Here is a 23,944-nt window from a genome sequence, read left to right on the forward strand (position 1 = left end):
ATTTATAGCATATTGCTTTTCTATGTTTTGATCTAAACTTTATTTTCTTAAAAAAACGTTACATAGCTACGTACGTATAGTTCGGATATTTCATTGTAGTTTTAATGTAGTGTGCATTGCAAGTTCGTCCTCGTGTTTAGCGTTACAGAGCTGTTGCAGTCATGCAGTACTGTTTGATAATCCGCACCGCTGTGATTGACAGATTAACCGACCAGTTATCCGACATCAGCAGCAATTTTATTTCACACCCGTACCATTTGACATAAAGACTGTGACCCCGAGCAGGTCACAACGCAAATCGCGCAGTTAAATATAAACCTTTAACGGTCTTCAGACAGATCTTAAACACAAATAAACACGGGGCCATTTAAAAACGAGTCGAATTTTGGTCTTGGATGTTGGGGATGTTAGACCCGCATTTTACTTTTGTCTATTGAGTCCCGACCTGCATCTACAACACAAATGACTCGCGAAAAGTCTATTATTACACCCGTTAGATCAAATATTATGCGGTTCACCCGTGGGTACTCCGACCCTGCTGTTTCGTCTGAAAACAGATAAAACAGTCTCACCTTCTGCCTCAAGTTTCTATTACCAACGTTCTTCTCTTCCACGGGAATAATGTAAGTTTCCTTGCAAACAGATTCGACTATTAATGTCTTGCAGTCGCATATAAGTAGTATTCAGTATTTAGCCTTTTGTTTTTTGAATATCTTATCATTTAATGTGAAACTTTGTGAGTGTCGATCTAAAGCACAGAAGATTGATTGACAGCTGAGTGGTCAGCAGCGCGCTGCGCTTATAGCCTCTATTCTGCATAACTAATGACCAGATAAGTTGATAATAGAAGTACAGTGATTCCAAATGAATTTTCCAAAAAAACTCGTAATATGTTAAATCAAACGTTTAATAATGTCTTTTCTCGCAGCCCTGCGCTGTGTTGGTGTAGATATGCGCCGGTGAACATCATATGCGTGATGACCTTGCAGCTTAAATTACCCTAAATTTATAGTCATAAAGATAAAAGTAAAACAACATTCGAAACTTCAAATGATGTATTTTTATTTGTGTAAACTCACAATAAGGAGAAAACATTGCGCTTATTTATAATCATTAAAAACATGACGTGCTTTCTGCTGCTTTGGTTTTAGAGCGCGTCACAAAAAAAGAACAGAAACTTTTTTATTCGTTTTGCCAATTTAATAATTTAATAATTATTTAAGTGCAACATATTTCGTATAGGCTTATTTATTTTATTATTATTTCTCAAAGCAGAGACGTAGCTTAATCATCCTCTGTTGATTTAAATCTATTTGTGCATGAAACTAAACCCATGGATGGAGGAAATTATGATATTTTAGGAGATTTATTTATAAATGAGTGAACAACGCGAATCCAGAAAGGAATTTATTTCTAGACAGCCAGTCTGGCAGAGCGGACATTTCGGTAGCTTTTTGCGAGCTGCCGCTGTGGGTTTTGTCTAGAAGGTATACAGCAAATGCCGAAAAGTTAAGGATTAGATTTGGAGGTAGGATTATTAGGATGAAAACAGCAGTTCTGGCTAAATTAGATACAAATACATCCTACAATCGTGTGAAATTTTGTGTTTAAAGTTGGGTTTGGTTGAAGGATTAGGATAAAACAGTGCTCATCCAACGAGATTTCGTTTGCTGTATCCCTTCTATCCACAACCGCAGGCGTGGCGGGGATGTTTTAGGAGTGGCGGGCCGCCACGGTTGAATGTATATAGCGGAAACACTGGATGTCATTTCATGTAAATCTAACCCTAAACCGAAGTAAAAATGGTAAGAAAATAGGACAAAACAGTTGAGTAACCAATCCGTGAGAATGCCACGGAAAAAGACAGTCCGTAGCAGGGCCACAAAAAAATGCGGAGATCCGTGAGAATGCCACGGAAAAATGAGGACAAAATTCCGTGACTATGCCACGGAAATTCGTGAGATCAGGTTGGTTTAAAACACTATGGTATGTGGATAACAAAGGGTTAATTGTTTTATCTATTTTATGTATAAACATGTTGTGTTGTTCCGAACCCATGTGACTTTTCTCTTTTGGGGAACACAACCTCCTTTATCGCTTGGCCCAGGACAACTTTTGTAGTTCTTCCCTTATGACAGCAGCAGCCATGAAAACAGACTACATTTTCATGTGTGTTTTTGTGTTTTGTGGTGTTTTGGAAAATAATCATTTTTTGGGTCAACTATTAGCCTTTCAAGAAGCCATTTTGCAGTATCAGTGGCACACACCTTGAAAACCAGTTATGATATTGGCCATTTTAATGATGTGGATAATTATGTAATTAATGCTGATTGCGTAAAACCTTGGGGGTGCGTTTTTTGGTCGGGATTCGTGGGTCCAGTGTTAATATGATTGATGACAGTGTCATTCCTGTGCAGTGATGCAGTAAGTCATAACAGTGCTGAGCTACTGTACACTTGCAGGAGATTTAGAGCACAGGAACTCACCACCACAGCCTTTCAACACTCTCAAAAAACCATAAAGATGAAAATAGTAAAGAATATGAGCTTTGTGTTGAAATATGTTTCAAATAATTTTATTCCAGCACTCATTCTTTAACGAATAGTTGGGTAGTATTTTTAAGGACCTTTTCGTTGATTGTGCCAAGTTTGAACCTATGACCATTTGTGTTGTTAACGCATTGCTTATTATAACCAAGCTAGAGGTCTTACTGGGTCCACTGGCACTTTTCCATTGCATAGTACCCCACGGTTTAGTTTGGGTTGGGTCAGCTCACCTCACTTTGGCGTGGTTAGCTTTTCCATCGAGTTTAGTATCACTTCGCAGTGGGAGAGATTATAGGCGTGTCATTATATTTGCGCTGCCTACTGCTGTGACAACATACAAGTGAGAGCGTCGTTGTACATTCCCATACATTTTTTGTTTTTCAGTCCACCACAAAATAAAAATTGGCCACCACAAGTAGATGTTTGCACATCGCGTTTATTACTACCTCTGTCTTACATGAAAGTTTCTGTTCAAACACCTGTGGCGTCAGTTGACGGCGCTCCGTTGAGCCTCATTGAACTTGCATTTCAGCATATATAATGCTGACGTGCTCGTCGCAAATGTTCCGCCACAAACTGCAAGTTTGGAAAAACTGTTATGGTGTCCCTGATTCTCAACCTGTGGATGTTTTACACCGCTAAAAGGGAGTTTGGGAACTTATAGCAGAGCACAAATGACAACATGTTTGCTTGAGACAGCGCAAGCTAGCACTAAGGGAAAGCGAATCTTTTACATTATAGCGATGACGCAGGGAGTGACGATTCTCTCAGACCAATCAGTGATCTACAGTGTTTTCGCATCACGTTTGGTATCACCGAGGTGGTACAAAAAAAAATGTAGGGTACTATGTACTGCACCCAGTGGAAAAGCTCCCAAAAGTAAGCTGACCCGACCCAAACTAAACCAAACTGTGGGGTACAATGCAATGGAAAAGTGCCATTAGATCCAAAAACCAGAAGTCCGACCCGAGACCAGAGCGGTTTCTGGTCTAAAAGTTTCTTGTGTGCCTCGAATACGTGTTGGGTATAATATTAGCAGCCTCGGGTAATTTAAATGAATGTGTTTTTGCAGAACGGACCTGAGAAGACCCAAACTATCTCACGTGTGCATTGAGTCCTTTTCCAACCCCTCCTTTGTTTGCCAAGAGCGTTTGCGACATTGTGTGGCTGGCGATATGTTAATTTTCGTTGAGCCAGACCTGTCAATCAATTTTAAATGCACATTTTAGTGGTTACCTTGGTGTCGTCGTCAGATAACAAATGGAAGTAAATGAAGCAGTGGGCCAAATTGGTTGCAAGGCCACCAGGGTTTCATTATGTCTGAGGTGTGTGTGTGCTGGGCTGCAGACTGCACAAGGGTCGGTGCCATTTACATTTGGGTTAAAAAATTGACACTGGGTCGGACTTGGGTCTAATTCTGGTTTGTCTCAGGTCAGGTATTTCTTTAAAAAAATTTATTTATGCACGTTGGGTTTGAGTAAAAAGTGATTTGGGCCATTTCGGACCTATATACAGACCAGAGCACTTTACAGGATCATCACTACCAATGACCAATTTTTAGAAATGGAAAAATTTACATGTAATGTTATGCCACGATCATGGGTTTGATTCCCGCTACTAGTAAAATTAGTTGCTTTGGATGAAAGCTTAATGCATGAATTTATAACAGCAGGCTTAGGTTTAGGGGTGGGATCTGGGTTTTTATTTCATGTTTCCATTCATCTTTTATCTATATTGATCTAATTTCATTCATTATACTTCAAAGGACAGTTCATGGTTAGAGTCTGAAAAGATAGCATTAAGACCACTAAAAGATGCTGAACCAGAAATGTGTCTTTCTCAGCAAAATCACATTGTCCCCACAATGAAATAACCTTTAGTTATCTGTGCACCCATCAGCTTTACCACTGTGAGAAGAACATTACCTGCAATAGGTTTAGGGAGGTGCAGGTTTTATCTACTGGCTAATGGTTCAAAACCTGAATTTGAGTTAATTTGCATGCTGCGCTTGAGTCTTTGTTTGTCTTAATTAGCTTCACTGACACATGCTTCTGAGAAATCCTTTGATCCATGAAAGAAGAACTGCAGTTTGAGCTTAGATGAGTTTACATCAGTGCGAGCCTGAACATGACATCAAAGAATGCGGAGCAACGAGAAACATCTCTCTTACTTAAAATTGTTATTATTAGTTTTTGCTTACGAAAGGATCCCTGAGGTTTTACTCTGGTATAAGGCCAAAGTACAGTATGGTCCATTTTTTATGCATACGATTTTCGTCATCAGAAGAGTGTATGCGTGTACTGTACAGGAGAATGTAGTATGTTTGCCCAATAGATGCATTTCAATTTGTCGCAATGTGCATGTGTCGACATCTGTGTACACGTACGACTCAAATAAGCTATACATGGCTGTACGTTCGACTGTGCATTCGCGTACACATAAATAACAGACTATACTCCAGGCTATAGGGGTGTACCGATACACCCATGTTACGATACGGTAGTATCTCAATGCTGAGCTCACAAAAGGGTACATATTACAGAATATTACCCAAAACAAAAAAGGGTGATTCTCACGAAATCCAGACTTATAAGGCGTCCAGCATCAAATTTTTTTAAAAAGCCATTTTTTTGCACATGTAAGATTAAGGTCTGAACTTACTATAACAATTATTTTTAGAGGATTTAAAAATATTTCCTATAGAATTATTTACATGTTTTAGATTATTATGATCAAAAATGGTCATTACCGCAACATGATATTACATTAAATATATGCATTTACAAACTCATGTTTCGGTAATGAGAACTAACTAAAAAGTTGTCGAGGTACTATGACAAACAAAATTTTAACTTTTATTTGGTAGCCATATTGAGTGTCACAATCAATTATGTCCCTTCCAACCATTTTTTTAAATGTTAGTTCATTGAGGACTTAAACAATGATTGAAAATTGTTGCGGAGGATGAGAAAAAATTTCTTGGACACATTTATATTTCTTATTATTGTCTCTACATTTACCAATGATCACCAAATACCACATGTTTCTTTACTGTAAATGTTTATAGTATAACATGCACTGAAGCTTTTTTTTATTATAAATATTTCCATGTCAAAGAACCCAAATCCAGTCATGGACAAATTGCGGTAATGAAAACGTTCCCCTTAAATGTGGAAAAAAATTACAAAATTGGTTTTTATGATGTAGTTTCAAATCATGTGCAAAATAGTACATGAAGAGATGTTTGTAACTGTATGCTTCTTATTTTGATACTCTTACTTTGCATTTACTTTTTTTATCAAAATTTTTCAATACACCTCATAAGTGTAATTTAGCGAGAATCACAAGACACACTGAAAAAAAATGATTCATTGAATTTAAAAAAAAATTTTTTAAGGTAAGTGGTTGCAATCAATTTATTTAAGCTACATTTAAACAAAAGTTTTATATTTTATTTTACGTTACACTCTTTTTTGTTTATTGTAGCTTAAATAAATGAATTGCAACCACTTACCTTAAAGTAATTGATTAAATTCAATGAATCATTTTTTCAGTGCATGGTGTGTACTTGCCATTCCCAAAAATGGCTAAAAAATGCCTAAAAAGCACACTTATTGTACCTACTGTTGATTGTATCTTAAAATGGTCATCAGTACATCATTTGAATCACAAGAATCTCAGCGTTCCAAAGATATGTGACTTATTATTGTTTTTTGTCAAATAATGCGCTGTTCCTCCCACAGTACATTGGAACGCTAAGGGGTCAACAAAAAATATGACCCTGGACCACAAAACCAGACCATAAAAATTTGATACTGGACCACAGAACCAGTAAAAGAAGTTTACTTTGCATAAAAGCATCAGCCAAATGTGTAATGACAAAGGCGTGCATTAAAAAGGCATATGCAAGCTTTATCTAAGAATGTACATAACAACCAACCCCATCTCCCTAGATAGCACTATGGAAGCAGGTTTGCATGGACAGCTTACATTTCAATACTAAATCTGTCTCACTTGCATTTTCATGTCAAAACACTTCCAATCAGCATCTGAAGATGTCTTTCTTTAGCATTATGTCTCGTACATTCGGTCAGTTCAAGCCCAAGCATTTAAGAGATCTAAGTCATCTGCACTGTTGCCTTGGCAACGTACTTTCAGAATACTGCCTTGATTGAGAGACTAAAGAGACGCTTCACCACGGAGGTCAGATACAGCACAATACCTGGACACAATGGCACGCGGCAGAAAAACAGCCATTACCCACAGTTAGCAAACAACACAACACACTGAACACAATCATGCACCGTTCGGAGGCACGTGGCTGTAACCGCAGCTGGTGGCGATTGGACATGGAAAGGGAGGAAATTGTGCGACAGCCCTCAGCTGCTCCCTCCCTTTACAGTGCAAACTGCACGTCTGAATAGAGATCCAATTTGCTTCTCTGCATGTCGAGTCACAGACGCTCCGTACGTCAAATTTATCATGAGAATTGAGTTCGTAATAGCCTTTATAAGCAGTATTATGTAAACAGTGGGAGGGGTTTCACGAGCACCTGCTTGTGATAAAGTGAGTCGGGCTGAAATGCTGTTGTGAATGCAAATGAGGGATGAGGGCAAATATTTTCTAGTGCACTTCTCAGACCTTTGGTTAACCTGAGCTGCCTTGTTAAAATAGTTATCTAAAGCTAGAGATAAGTTCATTAAGGGTAAAAAGACCAGATCAGCCCACCCACCATGCACCAAACACCCCCAGGCTAAAACATCTTTGACATCTGCGTTGCTCTGCGAATGTGTCTCTCTGTAAAGGTGTGAAGGCCTCTGCTGCGATATTTTCAACATGCAGTCGAATACATCGGCACAACTCACTTGGAAATGCTTGGGTGCATCTCTCTCGATGCCTTTAGGGTTAAATGGTGTTTATGGCCTCGCTAACAAAGTAGAATGTGATATCATGTATAATTGCACATAACTGGGGGCTGTGGACGGGTCAGAGATTAAAGAAGTCACAGCGCTTATCACGGTTGTTGTTTATTAATGAGTTCGGAGGCACTAGAAGGCAAGATCTCACTTGTAAAGTTAACTTGGTTTTCTAAACAACCTTTTAATATTAATGTTCAGAATAGAGCAAGCGTGTGTGTATACCAGAATGCGCTGAACATTTTTTACGCAATTGTGAATATTTTACATGGTAAGTTTCTGCAGGGACACATTTTTGTTATGGGTGAGGAAAAGTATGTGGTTGGATCCACACAAGCTTCAATTAAAGTGTATTAAACAGCTTTATAAATTGTGAAATGCAAAACACATTATTAAAAAACTTATAGCTTATAGCAATATTTGCGTAATATAAAATGTAGGTAACACTTTACCTGAAGGGGTGTTTATAAGACTGACATAACACATTCATAATCATGACATAACACGTGCTATGAACATGAAGGAGATTTTATGTACATTTATGACAACTGTCATTAAGTGTCATTCGTTCAATTATGTCATTTTTAATGCAAAGATGGCATTGTTTGAGATGTCTTTGTTATGACAACTTGACATTACCAAGAGAACATAACTGACCACTTTTTTTTACCAGTGATACAAATTTATTTTGTCACATTAAGTGTTAATAGTCTGTCATATAGTTTTATAACAGCGTCATGAATATTTTTCTTGACCTCAACTACAGTGGTACAAATATAATTTATCATTAAAATGTCATTAAGTGTTAATATTCTTTCAAATAGTTTTATAACAACATCATGAATATTCTTCAGTTTATAATGTTTTTTTTAAGTTTCCTCCATGTGTTTAACAAATAAAATCAAATCACTTTTTACCCTTAATAATAAAATTATATTTTATTGCATTTGGAGACCGATTCATTCACCTAAAATTAAATGAAAATAGTACAATAACAGGTTAAGCCATGCAGCATTGGGTACATATAACTGCAAAGTTAATTAAATTAAATTAAATTAAATTGATTAAATGTTTTGTTCATTTTTTCTTCTATGTCAGAATATCTCAGAAACCTCTGTGTGAGGAAGTTCTGTTAATTGTCAGTTTTTTATGTATTGTGCACATGCATAAAGTTAAGTATAATATTTTGACGTGTCTGTTGCATTTTGTTAAGGTATTTAGAATTATTTGACATATTAACAGTTACCGTTTAATGTAATGTTAACCCATAAAGCTAGGTAGTTTCTAAAATTTGATAATTATTCTGCTATGTCATGTTTATGACAGATTTATGACAATACAATTTATGTTGTATTGGTTTATGTCTAGTTGTCATAACAAAGACAATTCAAACAATGTCATCTTTGTATTAAAAATAACATAATTGAACAAATGACCCTTAATGACTGTTGTCATAAATGTGCATAAAATCACCTTTATGTTCATAGCACGTGTCATGTCATGATTATGAAGGTGTCATGTCAGTCTTATGAACACCCCTTCAAGTAAAGTTTTACCATAATGTATTATATGGCTATATGTTTAATTATATTTTTAATGATTACATTTTTTATATTTTTAATATTTAGATATTTATTGTGTTTATTTTTTTTTTCAAGAAAGCTGCAGCAAAATATAAAAATGTAAGTTACAATTTATAAATTTAAATAAAAAAGACTTTAACTTAAAATCGTGAAACAAGTGTTTGAAACACTTTAAAAAATAAAAAAAAACTAGCCCCAGACATCGTACCACAGTGCATTGCTGTAAAAAACTGACACTGTATTTACATTATAAATAAGGTTGAATTACAATTATACAAGTTTATAAGTCATCTCTTAATATCCATAATATTTTAATAGTCTCTTCCTTAGTTAATTGTTTGTATATGTACTGTACTATATGTTTGTCTCCCATAACATGCATAGTTTGAAAAACACCAAGTTATTTTAATAAAGAAAAGCATGATTTCAAAAACATTTTAAATTCAGATTTTCATAAAACAAACGTGTGTTTCATGTGCTTCTACACAGCTGTTAATTTCTCTACTTTGGCACATTTTGTCGACGTGGGAGGCAACTGCTATGATCATGTTTGCATATGCAAACCGTGTTAACACCAAAACTAATGCATGCTTATCAAAATAGCCGTGCTCCAGAGGTCTCGCTCAGAAAACCGAACCGTCATATTTCCCTCCGTGCAGTTGTTGTTCATCATAAGGTCAAGGAGAAACAAAGCCAACTCTTCCTAATCTTTCTAAAGCTGGTCTGCGGCTGCTTACATCCACATTTATGAGCCGGATGTCTGCAGTTGCCTTGCGGCTATTGGCTTTGGTGACACACTCAGAATGTCTTCCTGCAGATGTACCGTGTCAGGCACACACACTGTAAAATGGGTGTCATTTTAGAAAAATCTGTAAATTGGATGTTGGCTAAGATCATCTCAGATGTTGTTGAAATTGAACATTTATTAACATTTATGCATTTGGGGAAATGCTTTTATCTAACATGATGTACAGTGCATTCAATCGATATATGTTTCTTTTAGTGTACTATAAGAATTTTTATGGGATTGAACCCATGACCTTATCATTGCTAGTGCAATGCTTTACCACTACAGGAACACAAAATTAAAATGTGTAATTCATGTTAATACTTCTATTGACTCTGGTTTAGTATGCATAAAGAAATTTGCCATTTGTGGGACAGAATGGATGTGTGGCGATACGTTTTGTTTGGATAAGCATCCTGAACAGCCCAACAGAAACAGTGGCTTGATCAATGGCTTGTATTGGGGGCGGGATTGTCTTATAATCCAACCAATGCGAATAAAGGGAATGTTTGAGAAACTTTGAAATTTTTATGTAGTAGTACAAAAAATATATACTTTACTTTTAATATCACACCTATCAAACTGTTTCAAACTCTTGAAACATGCATCAAATTCTGTTGAAGTGCTCTGAAAGAAACACTATATATATTAATGGTTATGGTGAAAATGACAAATTACCACACTTTAAAGAGACAGGTGTGAAAATTGCTCTTTGTACTAAAACATGTGAGCACATGATTTCCTGAAAGCTTTAAAGCTGGGTATTTTAAGCCCATTTCTTAGGGGACTACGAATCGTGTGTGCTTTTTGTCTTTAATTTGTTTCTATCAGATACCTGAAGGAGAGGATTATATCCCAAACTCTGACGGAGTGGGAAAAGGGTTTGATTCTCCCTTAGCACTGAATTGCCCAAAAGAAAAAGGCAAGGAAAATAAGTAGTTTTTCGCCTAAAACCTCTTTCTTGAAGGAATGGAAAAGGAGCAAATGTGTTGTATAGGCGAGGCAGATGAAGTAAATATTCATTGGCTGATTAAAGTCTTTGCATGGTAATCAGTGCCTGAAAGAGGGCATTATTTGCATGTCAAATCATCTGACATTTTCACTGGATGCAAACATCGTTCGTGCAGCTGTGCATCAAATATCAGAGCCTTGTATATTAATAATGTAGATGTTTATTTTGGTGACAGAGTAAAGCCTTTGTCAGATTTACGCAGGAACAAGTCGAAGTCGTACGGTGTTTGTACACAACAGAATCGCAAAGTGTTTTTCATTTGTATTCCCGTGCTTCACGGGTAGTTAAGTATTGATCGAGTGACTATCGATTCCTGAAGAAAAAGAGTGCATAAGTGTGTGAAATATTAATGAATGTAAATCAATTGAAATGGCTGGAACATCATTCCAAGTCCGTCTTGGCATACGCTCTAAAAATACTGAGTTATTTAACTTAAAAAGTATATATAAACCCATCATTTGGTTTAAATTAACTAAAATGTAATTTATGCATTATATTTGTTGTTTTTGCAATTGTATAGGGATCATATATAATTATTTCTTAGTCTCTTTATTAAAATACAAGCAGAAAATACAGGAAATGTGTATGTAGTATTAAAAACAGTATAAAAGTATAAGCTGAAGTGTCAAGGTATTTCGGGTAAACTCCCCTTCCACTTAAGGAATAGCAGGCAGCTGCAGGATCTCTTAAACCTAAATAAAATAAAATCCTAATTTCTAAATGAAATCGAAGGACTTCAGGACTTTAGTCTCCTCAAAAAAGCTCAAGATGTGTTTCGTGCCAAGAGAGGTCACACTAAATACTGACTGATGCCTGAAGAAGACATTTAGTTCTGAAATTTGTTTTGTTTTTAATTTTTTGTACATATTTCCTGTATTTTTTGTTTGTATTTTAAAAAGAGTAAAAAAATAAATATGGCATATATATAATATATATATATGCCATTTGGCACCTTGTTATCTTCATGTGTTCAATACTTATTCCCTGTCATTTATTATGATTCAACTTGTATACTTAAATGTTCTGATGTCTTTGTATGAATTCAGGATTTGTCTTGGGAAATTTTGTGTCAATAGCCCACTTAGAAACCCCCTTAGTGATACAAATTCTGATGTGTCAAATACTCATATGAGTCAATTGTTAAAAAGATCTTAGAGGGAATAATGTCCTTCCATGGATGTCCGACTGAATGTGCTTTGCACAGCAGTTTGGGTATTAATCCAAAATCACAACATTTCTCCACCAAATTATTATTCAGAGCACATTTCAGCCCAGGACACCGGCTTTCCGGAGCATTTAAACTTTGTTACTCCCGGTCTTTAGGTACCTTGTGAGAGCGTTGGAACACAAATTGATTTCCTCTTTCCCAAAACACACCTCCTGCTTATCAAACAGCACGGCGATGCGGACATGTGTACTGAGCCCAGAAGCAAAACTGAATGTGTCTTATTTGTGACATGACACTCAAATCTCTGACTGTATGTCGGAGGAACTGTCAAAAGAGAGCAGAAAGAGGAGAAGAACATTCCTGGCTGGTACATGTCTTGTTATTTTAGGGTTTTTTGCAGGGTTATTTGCTATCTTTTGTGTTAGTTATTTATGCAGGAATCGTGAGAATCTTAAATGTTACTGATTTATTGGTTGGTCTAACCCAGAAGTTCCCAGCCTTGAGATCGCCACAAATACAGATGAAGTTGCAAAGGTTTCTATGTTGTTGTTGTCTCTAGATTCATATGCAGCTTTCACTCCAGTTTCCTTTCACTGTTCAAAGACATGCAGGTTAGGTGAATTGGAGATTCCATATTGTCCTTCCCCAACTTGTATAAAATATCTGTGTATTGTGCCCGAAATAGCTCCCTATTACCTTAAATGGTGCACTATGTGAAAGGACAGCCATTGTGTAGTGGTGTCCAAAATTATAGTGGACATTATTGAGTGCACTTATTCAATCCCATGATGCACTACAATAATGAGTGTACAACCATGTAGACTCAACAGCTTCACTGTGAGGTTCGTGTCAAATGAAGTCTCGTGTCTCGAAACACGATGGCGCCTCAAGACTAATATCGGTTCCAATCTACTGTTACACATGCATTTTCTAGGTCAGTTGTTTACTATCTCTTAAGCCCTAAATTGTCATGTTTATGAGGATACTTGAAGGGAATTCTGACGCATATATGTATTTAAGTCAAATAAAGCGGCAAAAATGCTCACAAGCTTAATGAGCAGTTGATGCGCGACTTCCCTTTTTAAAACTGCGGTGCTTAAATATGGTCATGAAACATTATGTTTTCGTGACCACGCACACAGTAACATGACGTGGGAGCATAACCTCGATAGAGACGGTAGTCTAAAATCTCTAGCAGTTGACAAATTTCTACCGGTTTATCATTTCTACCGATTTATCACCCCCCCCCCCCACTTTGGTTTCGGATGGAGTCTTACGGTACATTCGCAAGGGACAGAAGCGTTAACGCTTGACGGAAGGCTTGTCTGAAGCGTGGCCAACAGCCAATCACAGTGGCCGCTACACATGCTATGGTCTTCTCTAAACGTAATTGGCTGGCTCTGCCTAGGTTATTTGCATAAGGGGATCTGATTGGCTGATGCAGGCGTTGCCACTTGAAAAGTTGAGAAATTTTCCACTTCTGCCGCGAGCAACGGCAGTGACGTGGCGCAGACGGATCCACAATTCAGTTCGGCAACGCATGACGTCACCCATTAAAAGTAAATGAGAAACGTCAATGCTTACGCCCCATGTGTCCGAATTTACTCGTTTTTATTCACTTATTTAAGTGGACTATTTCGGACACAGCCCTGTTCTCGCTATGAATATAGTAGTTAATTTTGTGTTAAGTACATTAATAAATAAATAAATATAAAAATATTATGTGAAATGTGAAAGGCCATTTTTATAACATAGCTTAAAAACAGTTAGACTGTAGTATACGTTTGAAAAACGTATTTGATGAGCTTGATAGACCTGCTAAAACTGTAACTGTGCTGGTCACATTTTTGTATTTGTGATAAACTGTTTCCTTGCCCCAGAAAGTACGACTACGTTTTGGAAAATTGTTCAAATCTCAGCCCATTTAGTATTTCATTCAGCATGTTGTTTAGGGTAAAACAATAAGCGATAATTATAAGTGGTGATTTTTATGATAAGCAGAATCAAATTAATGATACATAACAATTCGGCTGATCATTATAACAAAGCCCTCATTACTGCATGGTTGAACATTGGCAGTTGATCTCAGTAGTTGTCATATAAGTTTACATTTTGGAAGCAAAACTTGTTGTTGTTTTAATAGATTTTATTTTGCTAGTAAGATGATATTCGTATTTGATCATCCGTGTCACGGTTCACTAAGGATTCTCGCTTCCCCTTTGGAAAAGCCGAGGTCAAATCTTGGGAATAGGCAGCGATATGGCAAGTTATTTCTATTCAATTGCTCCCCCTGTCATCTGAAGATCCCTTTGAAGCTCGGAAATCCGGCATCAGAAGTGAGGAGGTGGTGTATGACTCTATTAAAATGCAATTTAACATGCTTTACCTCATACGGAGACTGGAGAATCCAATCTGGCGAAGAGAGACACACACACAAATACACACTTCTTCATCGGCCACATTCCTTTTAGTGATTGTGTGACGGCCTGTGCGATATAAGGCGAGAAACAGTCATTGTAAGGCTTTTATTGGCTTTGAAAATGGCTTTGAGTCTCATTCTGCCCATCCGTATCAGAAATATGGCTCGCAAAGATACACGCTATCGTTTCAAGACACAAGTCATAAACGCAGTGATAGAATCATTCTTCACTCCTGACTATCATTGTCATATAGAGGGTCACTGTGGAGTTGTAAACATCTCTTATTAACTTCATATAGTTTCCTTTGGTGACTGTTACAGTTTGTCCATAAACCTTAGTGCGTGCACTGCTGTTTTTTTTTTTTTTTTGTTGCCCAGAACAGTCATTTAGATTTGTGTGTGTGAGGTTTTAATGTTTGGGTTTTGAAGGTGTGACTTTTTACTTGCCGTGTTTAGATCGGTTTCACGTTCGAAATGGCAGATACTCTCAGATGCAAATTCCTGCTGGCAGTGTGATGCTCTTTTTTAGCATTTTATTTTCGTCTTGCAAGTAATGAATTTATTCATAATACATGTACACACAAGATTTCATCAGTGCTACATTCCCAACAAACGCAGTCTATAGAGTATTTTGACACTTGTCTGAATGCCATTGCATTAGATTCTTGAGCATACATGTTTCTCTTTTTTCATTTTATTTGATTAATTTATGCAAGGTTATGTTTAATGGATGTATGAAACAGTTTCATCCGTTCACACAGGTGACGTAGCAGAATAACCACAATAGTTCCTCACATTAACTATGGACATGTTTCACAAAACGATTTGTCTTTAATTTGGAATGAAAATCTATTTTTCATTTTAGACCAAAACCACAGGCTGACCAAAACCACATGATTTTGTATTAGTTATAACTAAAATTTAAATATATAAAATGAGAAAATGTAAATTATATTATGATCTTATTATTTTAGTTGGTAGACTGAGTAACTAAATGCTTAAATATTTGTAATTAATTTAAACATTATTTGTGACCCTGAATCACCAAAGTCAAAATTGTAAAAAAAAAATATTGAGATTTATATGTCACCCAAAAGCTAAATAAGTCCAAATTATGTCATTAGCAACGCAAATTACTAATGAAAAGGTTTGTCTTAGCACTCTCTACTGGCTTAGAGCTGTAATGACATTATGGACACGAATGGGGAAATTGTAAGCTTTAACCTCTTACTGTGGGTTCACACCAGCCGTATTTGAGGCATCAAATTCGCATCTACCGCGTCTAGTATGCCACTTGAACATTTTGAGTTTACTCGCTTCATTCGCGCGTGAGAGCCGCGCGTGAAATTCTAGTCATTGAGACATTTAGGCGGAAATTTACGTCATGGGAGAGGCTTCTGTGACTTTGCTTGCTTCCTGTAATCCCGTCATAGATATGTACACTAGATGTTGCCTTGGCTACGGCAGTTCATTGGACCGAGTGCGTCAAATAGAGCTTCCATCTTGAAACAGGGGAACCCCGCATCAGCGTCATTGTAGGCAATGGTGTAACGGACATAAAATCACCATAAATCGTCATAAACGTGATTTTCTTGGTTTTCTTTTGGTTCGTTTCAACAGTCAGACATGTATTTAGCATTTAGTCCCGGAAAAAATCTATAATTTTGACCTAGCAATGTACTTTTGGCTTTTTCTACAAATACTGTATACCCGTGCGACTTTTTTGTGGCCCAAGGTCACATAAACAAAGGCCCTGTCCCAAATGGCGCACTTCATGTGGACTTTCGGTCTCATGGCCTTAAAGGACAAGTTCGGTATTTTACACTTAAAGCCCAGATTGTTCATGATGAAATAGAACGGCTCTGACTGAAACTTCGACATATGATGCTGGCCCGAGAATTCTCGGGTGTTTCCCGTATCACCTCCCACCCCTACAATGGGTTTATAGGTGCACCGGAACAATCCCTCCCAAAATGCACCAAACCCTCGTCCACAAAGACGTGAAACCCACCGAGTGGCCAGGGGCGCTCACCGACACGCCCACACAAAAATCGCCGCAAAAGACGCATTCCAACAGGTTTTATCGTAGTTTTTGTCCAACTCCATTGACTTGTATTAGATGTGCTTTGAGGTACGGTATTACTCCGCACCGGTAACCCGTTTGTATTCTTGCAATTGGCAAAGGCGGATTATCGCCACCACCTGGGCTTGAGTGTTTATTATTCAAGCTCTCGGCGGAAGAATGTACGTGTGTGAGGCGTTTGGAAAAATAGGTCCACAAATTTACAACGAATGCTAAAACAGCTGTTGGAAAGCATCTTATGCAGCGATTTTTGTGTGAGCATATCAGTGAACACCCCTGAACACTCGGTGAGTTTCACATCTTTGTAAACGAATGTTTAATGCATTTTAGGAAGGATTGTTCCAGTGCACCTATACACCCATTGTAGAGGTGGGAGGTGAAACAACAAATACCCGAAATTTCTCGGGGCAGCTGCATATGTCGAAATTTCAGTCAAAACCTTTCTATTTCATCATAAACAATCTGAAAACAGGGCTTTAAGTGTAAAATACTGAACTTGTCCTTTAAATTGCTTCTGTAGGGTGTCTCATTTGTCATTTGGAGTCGCGTCAAGGGTCCCTTAGGTCTGCACTACATGATGTCATCAAAGTGTTGGCTCTCAGGAAGTCCATAAGTCCAGAGTGTGCCATTTGAGACAGGGCCCAAGAAGCCCAAATCTCTTACAAATCTCAAAGTAGTGCAGTACCCTGGTCTGCCTTTAGGTGCCTCCCCACCAAGCACAAACTTCACTTATAACATTTTGTGAAATGTCACTCATCCAAACTTTTGGCTGTCACAGGTGAATTATTGTTAAATTTCAGTAGTTCATTTTAGTGTCCCTGCAGTGTTCTAGTACCGAAGCTCAATTGGTAGTGCGTTAGTAGCACAAAAGTTCATGGGTTTGATATAATCTCTTTACACTGTTATTTCTCCAAGGCTCTTCAATTCTGTTGCCATGAAACAAAGTAGATCTTTTGTCCTACTGTATATACAATTATCTGAGAAAACCATGAACTTGATGCCATGCCTCCACTAATATATTTTAATCCAAAAATAGACAAAACAATCACAAAAGAATCTGGCTTTTCCCTGGCTTAACACTCTTGTCATGCATAACGACTTGAAATGAATAATTTATAGGGAAACGTCTACAGAAGAACACGTCTTTAGTGACTAAAAGAGGATAAAACAGTGGTACTGCCTGCCTTTGTTGGTGCTCATCTTAGTGATGGCAACCTTTGTTGAGATGTCTTGGCTTTGAAATGCAAAACTAAACCTCTTGACAGAATACATGTCAAAACATCTGTGTTCAATGTCGGAATATAACATGTCAGACGACACTATACTAGTATTTTTCTGATCGTAACTGTCATTGGAACTTGTTATTATATTTATTGAGAACATCGCTTTTGAGTTACCGGTAATAATGCTGATTGTTTTAAGTGCCGATCTTTTTCGCTAGACTGCGCCGTGTTTTGTTGTTGTAAGATTTTTCAAAAAGAACACCGTGATCACCGCCCGCAGGCATTCTGTAAATTAATTTCCAATGCGTTCCAATGCGTTTATGCTTCAGCTCATTTTGGATCTTCATTTACAGCGGAGGGACTTAGTTAATGGCCTCCAAAGGACTTTATTTTACCGTTACAGCAGTCAAGTTGAACGTATTTTGTCGGTTATCATCGAGGCAAAGTGCAGCATATTCTCCCGAGATCAGAGATATTATACTGAAGTGACCTTTATGTTTCAGGACAGTTTTTATCATTTTAGTCATAGTTTTAGTGAGGAAAGAATTGTAAACTTATCTGAGTGCTTCACGAGTCAGCAGAAAATGTGTGAAAAACTCTGTACTGACAGCACTGAAAGACTATGCAACAGCAACATTTTAGAAAATATATGCTCACCAAACCAAAATGAAAAGAATCTAAAATGAAAATGAAGACTGAATGATTGCAATTAAATATTCACGTTGAAAATAGGAAATAGGAAGAGAAATTGCCCATCAGTGTAAACTCCTCCCTTCCGTCATCTGATTGGTCTGATTTCTCTTTCAGGGTTTGTAAAGTGCGCCGAAGACCGCATCAAGGGTGCAAAGGGGACGCTTTTGAGCACACTTTCGGAGCCTAAAAATTACAGATGGGACGCCCTACGGACTCGTAGACTAAGCGAGCATGCGCAATTTAACGTCACGAGACCGAACATCCACATGAAGTGCGCTATTAGGGACAGGGCCTTTATGTATCCAGTGTAATGAACATAAAGGGTTCCAGTCTGAATAAACAGCAGACATTCAATTTCATTTGATCTGCTAACATGTTTAACACCATTTTCAAAGTAAGCCAAAATATCTTCTCCTGAAGGTCAAAACCCTTTACGGCAATTCCCTGTTGAGTAACTAAGTAAGGTGTTTGTAACATCTTAGTTTTGCTGAGATGTGGGGTTTTTGAGATCTGCGAGGCCTGGATTATGGCTTTATCTGCAGTCTCTTTAAATTGTGTTCAGAGTGCACAGGCATCAATAAATCAAAGTTGTGAAATTTGCCAAGTTTGCATTTTTCAGCATTGAGTACAGATTCAAATACATGTTTTGGGCTTAGTTTGTAATAATTGTTACACAACACCACACATATTTTTCTTCCAAGTTTCATGGCCTTAAAGGTGCCAAAGTATGCATTGAAATAACATGTTAAATTGTTCTTTAATCTCTACATAGAAGGTATGTAGTGCAAAAATGATCTAAAGATAGTTTTACATGTCCATTTACAACCCTAGGATTTGCCCCCAGAATGAAATGGTCTATTATTACCTTATTTCAAAGAGTCATGAATAATAATGTTGAGAAAAATAATCGATTGTTTAGAGATTGTTAATGGACATTTCTGAGTGGTAAGTTTGTTTTTTCAGTATGAACCTGCAAAGCGTAAATGTAACGTCAATACTGTAGTAGAACTGCAGCCTAAATGCTAGCGTATAGCATTAACTAGCATTTAGCACTAAGTAACAGTCACAACTTGTTTTTAGCATTGTAATGCTACGTACACACCAAACGCGTATCATCGCGTTGCTCGCTCTAGATTACTCGCGTGATTTAACTTTGTGTCATGCAAATTTTTCCAACTTGCGCGAAAGCGGGTTTGAGGCGAATAGCGTGTGTTTTCGCGGCAATCGCGCCGGCCAATTCGCATCATTTACATTGCCCCACGCAAGGATGCGTCTGATCGCATCTTTGCATTGACTTTGTATGTAATCTACTCGCGCAAATCGTTGAACTCGCGTTTGGTGTAAATGCCCCATAACAACAAGGTTTACATAGGAAAGAGGAAACAATCGTGTTTGAGGCTCACTATATGTCATTAGAATGTACAACACTCTTATTATTCATCTATGCCCGAGCAAATACAGTTTTACATTCCACGGCACCTTTAAAATTTTGACTGACTGGAGGTGTTTCTTAATGTCAAGGATACTTCCTTGGCAGGACTGGTCCCTCCAAGTCACTTCCTTCAGAGGCTAAACGAGGTTCGTCTTTAGCACTCCGACATGTAAATGGAACAGGCTAGCAAGTGCACGTCATTGCATCATTACCTCAGTAAAAAGGTGTGCTTTCGGCGCTGCGCGCATAGGATTGTGGGTGATTTGAGAGCGGGCAGGCTACACATATGCATCCTTTCTTGTACATAAGATATTTTTCGAACAAAGGACTCAGTCCTTGGTTGTAATTTTGAGGATCCTTGACATTGGAACAGTACTTTGACGGATGTCGATGACGTTGCATCCTCGAAATTCTGGCTTCTGAGGATCCTTCCTTGACATTGAGAAACACCTTGGCTTTCAAGAAACAGAAACTTTTGGGAAGGATCCAGAGTGGTCGGCATCCAACATTGACTACACTTCAGTTTAAGATCAGTTTTGCAATACATATTCATTTCTGCTCCACGTGTGTTTTTATAATTAGATGCAGTTTATTTCATTATAAATTATATTATCAACAGAACAATTAGAGTAAAAGTGAAAATGATAAATTAGCATAAATGTAATCATTTCTTAGCATGTGGTATGACCTCATTTGGTTTTAATGATGGAATGGAAGTATGTGTAATGATCCATGTTTCCCAGCTTGAATTGAGAAAGTTCCAAAGAGCATTTTGTGTGCTTCTTTAAAAGTGAGACAATCTGACCTTTAAACGAGTTACCACGAATTTGAGAATACTGCACATCTTATAAATATTATTTTTCTTATTATCCTGAAACGTTTTGCATATTATTATCAAGATTTTAAATGTGATTGTTCTTACAGTTCCACCAAAGATTGTGAACTTGTCGAAGGACCTGGTGGTGAATGAAGGATCCAACGTAACTCTGATGTGTCTGGCGAATGGCAAACCAGAACCTGCCATTGTGTGGAGAATGTTATCAGGTAAGAATATATTAACATGGTATTACTTTACATATGCATGTCATGGTTATTTATTCTAAATGAAACGACAATGCTTAGTGTTCCTGTAGTCGCATGTCTCCTAAGTATAAAGGCTTCCTGTCTTCTTCTTTTGTAGGTTGTGTGTGTGTGTGTTTAGCTGTTTGGCTGTGTCCAGATATCTCTGAATGTGCTGAAAGAGCATGTTTATGTGTGTATGCCTGTGTCTTTGTATGCATGATACAAGCTAAGTGCTCCATTTGCTTATCTTCAGGCCACATGAACAGATCAGCTCTATTTGGGCTGTCTGCTGCGCTGCTGTTTTTTTGCACCATTTCACTTAATCAGGGGAAAAACTGCATTTTAATGTGCTATGATTCACGGCGTGCGACTGGACGGCTGTACCTGCTCGTACACCCACTTTCCTTTCTTTGTGTTGTTACAAGGATCAGGTAATTGAAATGTTAATGTGACACAGAAGTGACTGCTCTGGTATTTTTTAGACGATAAGTGAAAGAGTTTGTGATGGATTCCATTATGATACAGTACAGATGTCTGGCCGGGGCTCCGACGGCTTTAAGGAATAAAAGATGAGCTGTCAGAGCTGATTTAGTCAAGTCAGTGTCTTGTTGGAGTACAGGATCAACATTTTTATGTCGTACATCATTTAGTGGGTGGGGATTATGTGTACATGTATCCATTGTGAATGAAATTCTGTCATCAGTTACTCACCCCTAATATTAATACAAACCATTTTCTTATACTTTCTTCTGCGAGATGATCCAGTTCACTGTCAGAAAAAGGTCAAAATGTGTACCCCAGCTGTCACTGATGTGCTACCTTTTCAAAAAGTACAGCTTAAAGCACCTTAAGAGTTATAGGGGCGGTTTCCCGGACCAGGATTAGCTTAATACAGGACTAGGCCTTATTTTAATTAGGAAATATAACTAGTTTTAACAAACATACCTTACTAAAAACATTACCTGTGTGCATTTTGAGGTAAAACAAAGGGCCCTGATGTATTTTAAGATATGTAAGTGCACGTTGTTTTCAGTTTGAAGAGCTCTTGAAAGTTTTTAAGTCTAGGACTAGTCTAATCCCTGTCTGGGAAACCGCCCCATAGTAAATCATGGATACTTACACCTAAAAAGTAAAGTTGTTTTAACTAAAGTGAAAAGTACTTTGTAAAAATTAGTATAATTAGCATCTGCAGTTTACACTGTAAAAATATTTGTTGATTCAACTTAAAGTAAGTTACCTGGTTGTGTTAAAAATTTTTGTTAATTTAAGCTAAAAAATATTAGTTAACTTACACTGAAAAAATTATTCATTCAATTTACTCAATTTTTTTAAGGTAAGTGGTCGCAATCAATTTATTTAAGATACATTTAAACAAACAAAAAAATAGAAAAAAAACTTTTGTTTAAATGTAGCTTAAATAAATTGATTGCAACCACTTACCTTAAAAAATTGAGTAAATTGAATGAATCATTTTTTTTCAGTGTATAAACCAAATTTGTCAACTAATATTTTTTAAGTTAAATTAACAAACATTTTTAATGCAACCAGTTAACCACTGATTTTGTTGATGAATAACAACTGTCCTGATTTACTAAAGACACACAGTGGATATTGATTGGTGCTGAAAGGTGTCGTCTAGTTATTTTTGCGATGACCTTATTGCATTTGCATTTTTAGGAGTTTCCCTTTCAGACGCAAAATTTATGCGAGGAGATTATTTAAATGATTCCCGCAACGAGAATTTATTAAAGCATCCGTATCACACGTTGTTTCTGCGTATCTGATGTTAATCTTGAGTATTACATCCTTCATATCTCCGAAGAGTCTTTAGTTTTATCAGATTTATAAAAGACGGATTAACTTTACAGATTCTTTCCGATAACTTACGAAAAAATTTGGAAGGAGGAGTTACGAGCTGCGGAAGGAGCGAGTTACGAGGCAACACTTTATACAACACTGACTGGATAACTTAGGATTCACTACATGTTTGTATCGTTTATATAACATGCACTTGCGCACCGATTTCCAACATAACACGGAAGTCTTACTTACCACATGCAACTCGTGACCTTGTTGGGACTTTTTAATGAAATTCAGTGTTAAACAAACACACGCAAAACTTTGCCTGGATAAACAAACTATATCCATTGTTTCCATAATGCTGGCTTCTTGAAATATAACAAAGCTGTCGCGTGAAGTGATGCCTGTAACTTAGCGTCCCCGGTTTTGGCTTTTTCGCTGATTGATGTGTCGGGGTGGTTTGCCGGGGAAAGTGCCCATAAAATGAAGTGATACGTATAGCTTATCCCTGAAACGTCAGCTGGACCCGTAATAAAAATAAAAAAAACTTTCCGAAACTTGTACGAACCCTGACGAAGTGCATTCGGCACAGAAATACTCTGTAACACATCCAATAGATTTTTTTTTTTTGACACTTTGACTATGTTTAGCATGAGGAAACCAACTCTTAAACTGTGTTAATAAGTCAGAATGCATGAAATACCGTTGAACCCCCCCTTTAATGTTTGTGCGTGTGATATTACTGGTATTTGTGCCATTATTTAACTCGAGGGAGAGGATTTTTTAACATTATGTAACAGTTTATTTGGAATGCCAGATGATCATAGCCTATTATTCAAAAATATTGTTTGCCAAGCCATGTTATTTTTTATTTGCTGGAGGAAATAAAAGAGGGGTCACTAAAGTCACACAATACCAGGTGTTTTAAAACTTCTTGTAAACCCTTTATTTTTTGTCCTCCAGTTTTTTTTTTTTTGTGTACTATGGCTTTGCTGAAATGTCTGTGGTGCTGAACTCAATCACATCAGGCGTTAGTGTATCACCCGCACCTGAGTATCATTTTTGCGACCCTAAACTAATTTGCGCTGCTCTTAGTAGATTGCGTTGATCATTAGGGAAATCAGCTTTTGCGCCTGTGTTATTTATTTTGCGCCTGTTTCGTAAATAACCCGCAGATATTACCACTCCCATCTGTGTTTTTTTGGAATTGCGCTTTCGCA

General features: G+C 37.3%; 1 protein-coding gene across 6 annotated transcripts in view; it reads left to right on the forward strand.

Annotated features, from left to right (window-relative positions):
- Nucleotides 1-23,944, forward strand: part of ntm (neurotrimin) — a 372,932-nt gene that overhangs the window by 321,559 nt on the left and 27,429 nt on the right. For all 6 annotated transcript variants that reach the window (XM_055208259.2, XM_055208260.2, XM_055208258.2 and 3 more), the window contains one exon: nt 20,787-20,906. In XM_055208259.2, coding sequence (XP_055064234.2) covers nt 20,787-20,906 — 120 coding nt within the window. The remainder of the gene's footprint in view (nt 1-20,786; nt 20,907-23,944) is intronic.

This window comes from Misgurnus anguillicaudatus, chromosome 12 (assembly GCF_027580225.2).
Source record: "Misgurnus anguillicaudatus chromosome 12, ASM2758022v2, whole genome shotgun sequence".
Lineage (NCBI taxonomy): Eukaryota > Metazoa > Chordata > Actinopteri > Cypriniformes > Cobitidae > Misgurnus > Misgurnus anguillicaudatus.